The following is a 6145-nucleotide window of genomic DNA, read 5'->3' as shown; positions in this document are numbered from 1 at the left end:
CTTTCCCATGAGCACAGACTGACAAAACACACACGAGTGTCCAAGCCACCTATAAATAGCACCTAACTCCAGCATTGCTTGCTGTTGCACTCATTTCTACACCTCTTTAAGACTCTACAGAAGTTGTTTTTCACTCAGCCAATGCCTTCCACTCCTTTTGGAGTGTTGCTTCTTGTGAACGTTTAGTGGGTTTGCTCTGCTAAAACTTGAGAAGTTTCACCTGGCCGTTGTGAACAGTGTAGCTCTTTGTAATCCTTTAGCCCTTTACTCAGACCCTCCCTGACTTTGTGCAGAAAGAGCCTGCTTTAGTAGCACAGTAAGAATGCACCCTGTGTGCCTGTGGCCTTGCAAACTGGATGCAATGGAATGTCACACATGAAGGTGTTTGCTGTTTGTTTCCATACAAAGACAGACAACCCTATCAATTCATGACATCTATTTTCCACCTCTTTGCACCTCATGCTTGGTTGGTTTTGTGAGTTCCAACTAATTTTTTTTACCATTCTTAGGCCATTTTTTCCCATGCAGACCCTCTGCTGACTAATTAGGTAAGAACACAGACTACAATCTTTTTCTTATGGGATGAACTGCAAGTGTCTCTTACTCTTTTTCTACCTTGGCATCTGTGTTCATGAAACTTGTGGGGGGCTTAATTTTCTTTAACAACTTTACCTTGCTGTGGAATTTGGTGGAAATGAGTATAGACTGAAGAATTTGGGGGGGGGGGGGGGGAGGCAAATGGAGCATGATGAAGCATAGAAAAGGCTGACAGAGGTCTCTTGTCTGTATCACTGTACTCAGGTTCTTCAGTACTTTGCATTTAAATGCTTAGAATGCATGAGAAAACTGAAACTCAAATGATACCTTTTAAAATCAGTTCCCAAAAACCAGAAGCCAATTTTGAGATAAAGACCTCGCTTGTGATTTTTTAGTGAATGGCATCACTGTGCTAGACAGAGTGTGGAGCAAGCCCACCAACCATCTTTTTCAGATGAACTTTAAATGTCCAAGTATCCCATGGTAGCTTGCATGAGTTTGGGTGTCTACGTTTTGGAAAGTACATTGAAATTGACACTGCTTTGGTTTTGGAAGAACTGATTAAATACCCTCTGAAAACCTGTAATTTAGTGAAAATGTATTTGATTTCCTGGATTCTGACCTCTTTTGCCATCAGTGAAGGTGAAAATGGGAAAAGGAAGCATTCCTGGCTTGTGAAATGTAGATATTGTGCACGGTTCATCCTCTGTGAATAGTTTTTGCCCCTATTTGTACAACCTTGAGATGTTAATGAGATGATGCAATGTTACTAATGGTAGGTTTTAATTTCCATTTTAAAAGCAAATATCCCTAAAATTAAAATCTGAACAGAAAAGCCAAGAACCAGGATTTCATCAAACCTCTGCTAGCTGTAGTCTGGGATTTTTGTATTCTATGCCTCTTCACAAAGCTCCTTTCTGACACCTCCTGGCTGAGGGTCGGGTCTATCACACATGGAACCATCCCTGTTGCTGGGATCTCCTGTAACTATTTCCCAGCAATTCTTATCTTCTTCAGCTTTGTGGGAGTCCAGGTAAGTGTGACAAACTACTTCATATTCCTTGCCAAAATAAGACCTGCAAAGTTGAAGAAAAGGAGAAGGGCAGAGGGAATGAACACAATCATATGTAGATATATATACACAAACGCAGCAAATCTGTTTGGTCTGTGAATTGTTCAAGGCTTTCTCATGATTTCTTGGTTTGTTCAAAGCATTACCATCCACTTGCAAATACCAGATGCCTGCAAGCCACACAACAGCCTACTTTGGAACCATTTAGGAACATAAAATTCCAGAGCAATGCCCCCTTCCCACACTCAGAGCCACAGCAGTCCTAACAGTATGAGGCACTGCTGCACCAACTCAGTATCTCCAGGCTGCTTAGGTTCTCATTCCCATTTCTGCATCAGGAAGACTCTAGCTACTTAATTACTGCTTCAGCCTCTAATTTTCAGAGTTTGTTTCCTCCTCAAAACCCTGGCACAGATCCTCAGACAGATGACAGAAAAGCAAAGAATGCTCAGACTGAGCCGAAGTGCCTGCGGCATCCCAGGGACACTCAGCACAGCCCAGACACCAGGGAAAGCAAGATGTGCATCCTGTGCTCTTTCCCATTTCCTCAGTGTGTTCCTGCAGCACCTCCCATGCTTCTTACAGTAACTCCTGATGCTGGCACACCATTATGCATGACCTTACCAGTTACAAACATTCTTACCTTGTCCAAAAGTTCCTTGGAACAGCTAAGCTGCGATTAGTGTGGCAATGAGTAATAATGATTTTAGAATTTGCCTGGAAAGAAACAAGAACAGAACCAAGGAGAAGCACTTCGCAGGTATTTCTGCACTCGTTTTAATTCTTATACAAAAGAAATGCTCTGTATCACCCTGAGACTGCTGTATACTTACAGTGAGATATGATCCAAGGGCTGGGGCATCTCTGCTGTGAGAACAGGCTGAAGGAGCTTAGGGGTGTTCAGCCTGGAGAAGACTCCAGGATGACCTCTGAGGTGCCCTCCAATACCTAAAGGGATCCTCCAGGAAAACTGCAGAGGGACTTTTCCTGAGGGTGTCTAGACACAGGCCAAGGGGGAATGGTTTGAAGCTGAGGCAGAGTGGAGTTAGACTGGAGCTGAGGAAGAAGTTCTTCAGTGTGAGGGTGGTGAGACTCTGGCACAGGCTGCCCAGGGAGGCTGTGGCTGCCTCCTTCCTGCCTAGGGGTGTTGAAGGCCAGGCTGGATGAGGCCTTGAGCAGCTGACTGTAGCTGAGAGGTGTCCCTGGGCGTGGTGGGAATGTTGGAGGAGATCTCATACTCATTTATCAGGGCTGTGACTGAAGAATATTGTCTTTGACAACCACCTAATTCTGACTGTGTTGATCAGTGAGCTGATTTATGTTCAGGAGTCACAGCTCAAGGAACAGTTCTGTTTGTGAGATTGTGCTGCACAGCCAGCACTGCAGGAAGCTTAGGAGCTTTGTGGAACAGGAAGATACTGCTTAATGTACTTATGAAAGGTTGAAACCTGCATGTGGAAAAGCATCCAATTATTCAGATTCAGTGTAAACATAGTGTACAGGAGTTCTTAATTAGTCACAGCTCCTAATGTTGGAAATGGAATTTACTGCTGAGGAATCCTGAAAAGCAGATCCCAAGCACTGCACTCTCACAACATGACAATGTCAACCTTTAAAAAGTTCTGATGAGTAAAACTGAGCCCCTAAAAATGACCACCATGGTGTGCAGACACCATGGCTAAAGAGATTGGTCCTTCTCTCTCCCCCTTTCAAAAGTTACAGGTCAGCACTTAAATAAGTTCTAAGTGCTCCACTACTGTTTCCATTCAATCTTCACAACATTTTCTATAGCTTTAATTTCTTACAGGCACTGGAAATCCTTCGTGTTCAAGGCGCAGCTGTGGATCCCAGAAAGCAGCTTTCCAGCAAGTCAGGTAGGACCTCTCCTCTGTCAGAAATACTTGCTGAAGGTGAGATTTTGTAGCAAACCTTAGAAATGATTTATGGTCGCTTGCTAGATAAAACTGTAAAGAAAAACATGTTAGGAGAAGAATAAATTAAAAAGAAGAAGATGTGTAATTGTAGAAAATGTTTTTAAACACAACATTTCTGGCTGCCAAACTAAAGCCACACAGAGCAAACCCATAACACGGCTTCTCTAGCTTGATAAGCTCATTCAGTAGCTATTCTGTACGCAGGCTGATGGATCACAACTTTACATGCCAAAGATTCTCTCTCACCAAATTGGTGGCTGAGAGGGAGAATGTCTGACAGGTCGTGGCGATTTGAGTCTGTATGAGATCTGATGTCTTACTGGCTTCTAACTGGCAGAGGGAAGCAGCACCAACATTTAACAGACATCATCTGAGAAGGACAGTTTATTGCTTCATATATTTACTATAGACATAGCTTCACGAGACATTAAATCTTCTCTTTTTGAACCTATTTAAAACAGATTTCTTCTAATGATGACTTCTCTCTCCTGATTCATAAGCTAATTTACATTTCCTTTTTCCTTTTCTTTTTCTAAAGTCTCCTTTATTAGGTCCCTCCAGCTGACAGCCTCCTTGGCCTGTGCACCTGATCTCAGGCCACCTGCACAAAGGCTCTAAACAGGTATTGTTTGTCTCAGTTTATAAATGATTGTGAATCTGTTCTGGAAAGCTAAAGTGCTGGACCCCTCTACAGCTTTATACATGCAGTCATTAAAGGCACACAATCAGTATGAGCTGCCATTGCCATTTGCAACTCTGTAGCCTCACCATTTGGGCAGAAAAGCCTCCGGTTGTCCCAAGACCAAATTTTTGCCCAAATCTAATAGGTTCATCCACTGCAGTTCCATCCACACTGTTCAGAGTGTAAAAAGGGAAGAAAACAAAAAGACATTCAAATGATCAGCTTTACTATTGCTGCTTTATTCTTTGTCGTTGTCTTGATCTGATGTTTTTTAATAGTGTTAAGTGATGTTGGGACACGTTTTGTGCTCTGCAGCTAAAACCATGGCCTGCATCTTACCGAATCATGGTGAACTCAGTTCTGCTTTCACACCACTTCTACGCTGATTTAAACTTCCTTGGAATTACTCACAGCAATAGGCAGAGCAGAATCAAGCTTAATGTGTCACCCAAGCTAAAATCCCTCTTGAGTAAACTAATCTTACTCAAATTCACTTGTCTATCAGGAAGCTTCACTGCGTATTTCTCACAAGTAGATAGCGCAAGCCAAGAGTAACTGGAAGCAACTTGCTGCATTAAGACAAAAGCCCGAACAAACAAAAAGGTTCATAAAGGGCCAAACCTTAAAACATGAAAAGTATTTCGGCCCACAGGGTCCACCCCCTGGACTGCACTGACTCCGCAGGGGGCTCGCAGCGGCGCGGCCGAATAAGCGGAGCTGTCCTCCAGCGGCACGGCCAGCGCCAGGCTGCCGCACGCCCCGGGGCCGGGCTCCGCGGGGGCTGGGTTCAGCAGCAGCACAGTGTCTCCGAAGTGAACGCATCCGTCCTTGCACACGGACAGCTCTGTCTGGATTCAAACGGACAGAATGATCTCAGCCTAGCAGCAGCAGCGTTTTCGCAGGAGATGCTAACCCATAGTATTCTTAGTGCATAAAGAGCACCAGTCGCGGCTGTGCCATTCTGTGTGGAGCCATAAAAGGCTGCCACAATCTCCCTTAGGCATTACCTTCTGTAAAAGACTCTCTTGCAGGCTCTTTATTTTCTGTATTAAGAGCTCTCCGCGTTCTCTCCTACGCATGAAGTCCCTCACGCGTTCCTGCTTGCGGAGAGAGAGCAGACGCGTTACCGGCCCTCACAACCGGTGCTTTCAGCGAAAGCATTCGGGGGAGCCCCGGAGGCGGGTCGCGGCCGGCCGGCGCTAGGAGCCGGCGGGGTGCCCCCGTACCTCCTGCAGCTGCGCCTCCTCGCCCCAGCGGCCGACGAGCACCGCAGGCCTGTAGCCGGCCATGGCTGCGCAGCGCTGCGGCGGCGTCGCCGTGGCGATCACCTGGCTCGCGATTGGCTAGCGGCTGCAGGGGCGGAGCGCGGCCCACCAATGGGTGGCGGCGAGCGGGACCGCGGGGGTGGGCTCTGCCCGGAGGCGGGGCGAGGGCGTTAGAAGCGCCGCGTGGGTGCGGTGCTGCCTTGCGCAGCCTGGCAGAGCTGGCGCCGCTCCTGCTGGCTCCCGCGCCCCTTCCACTGCGCCCCTCGTCTCCTGCAGCCGTGTGCTGAGAGGTCAGTAGCTGGGCAGCTCTCCCCCTCCTCACTCCTGCCTGAGGGGATTTGGATTATCTGGGGGGACGCTGACGCCTTTCCAGGAGCCATTGTAGGTGAAAGTAGTTCAGTGCCCGGTCCGGCTGTACGATGGTACAGTTGCACAAGGGCAAGGTGCTGAAATACTAGAATTTGAGCCAAGTTACAGCTTTAGCATGGGGCTTGCTTTACAATCAGGTAGCTTTTCCCACTCTCTAGTGGCCAGGATGTACTAGCTGAAATCAGCACTACAGTGTTGCTGCATATTGTCAGTTGTAGATTCATTGAGTTACTTGGGTTGGAGAAGACCTTAAAGAGCATCTAGTACCTACCTCCTGCCATGGGCA

At 46.7% G+C, this 6145-nt stretch overlaps 1 protein-coding gene and 1 long non-coding RNA gene across 2 annotated transcripts; one reads left to right on the top strand and one right to left on the bottom strand.

The window, feature by feature from the left end:
* Window positions 1-1303: 1303 nt before the first annotated feature.
* On the bottom strand, window positions 1304-5525 carry CFAP161 (cilia and flagella associated protein 161). Its single transcript, XM_064158147.1, has 7 exons — window positions 5452-5525; window positions 5233-5322; window positions 4847-5073; window positions 4312-4396; window positions 3415-3573; window positions 2253-2326; window positions 1304-1613 (listed from the first exon to the last, which is right to left on the bottom strand). The coding sequence occupies exons 1-7, from the start codon at window positions 5512-5514 to the stop codon at window positions 1430-1432; spliced, it is 882 nt and encodes a 293-aa protein (XP_064014217.1). The 5' UTR covers window positions 5515-5525; the 3' UTR covers window positions 1304-1429.
* On the top strand, window positions 2320-4670 carry LOC135183213 (uncharacterized). The gene is made up of 3 exons (XR_010305456.1): window positions 2320-3483; window positions 4082-4165; window positions 4541-4670. It is a non-coding gene; the product is annotated as an uncharacterized LOC135183213 (long non-coding RNA).
* Window positions 5526-6145: the final 620 nt, after the last annotated feature.

This window comes from Pogoniulus pusillus, chromosome 17, assembly GCF_015220805.1.
Source record: "Pogoniulus pusillus isolate bPogPus1 chromosome 17, bPogPus1.pri, whole genome shotgun sequence".
Taxonomy (NCBI): domain Eukaryota; kingdom Metazoa; phylum Chordata; class Aves; order Piciformes; family Lybiidae; genus Pogoniulus; species Pogoniulus pusillus.
This window is presented reverse-complemented; position numbering and strand designations above follow the sequence as displayed.

What these genes read in the sequence shown, in the direction of transcription:
- CFAP161 (XM_064158147.1), bottom strand. Translation starts at nt 5,514, where the DNA reads ATGGCCGGCTACAGGCCTGCGGTGCTCGTCGGCCGCTGGGGCGAGGAG. An exon ending in GAGGCTTTTCTGCCCAAATG is followed by an intron (nt 3,574 to 4,311) that starts GTGAGGCTACAG and finishes TTTTCTTTACAG; the next exon opens with TTTTATCTAGCAAGCGACCA. An exon ending in ACGAAGGATTTCCAGTGCCT is followed by an intron (nt 2,327 to 3,414) that starts GTAAGAAATTAA and finishes GTTTCTTTCCAG; the next exon opens with GCAAATTCTAAAATCATTAT.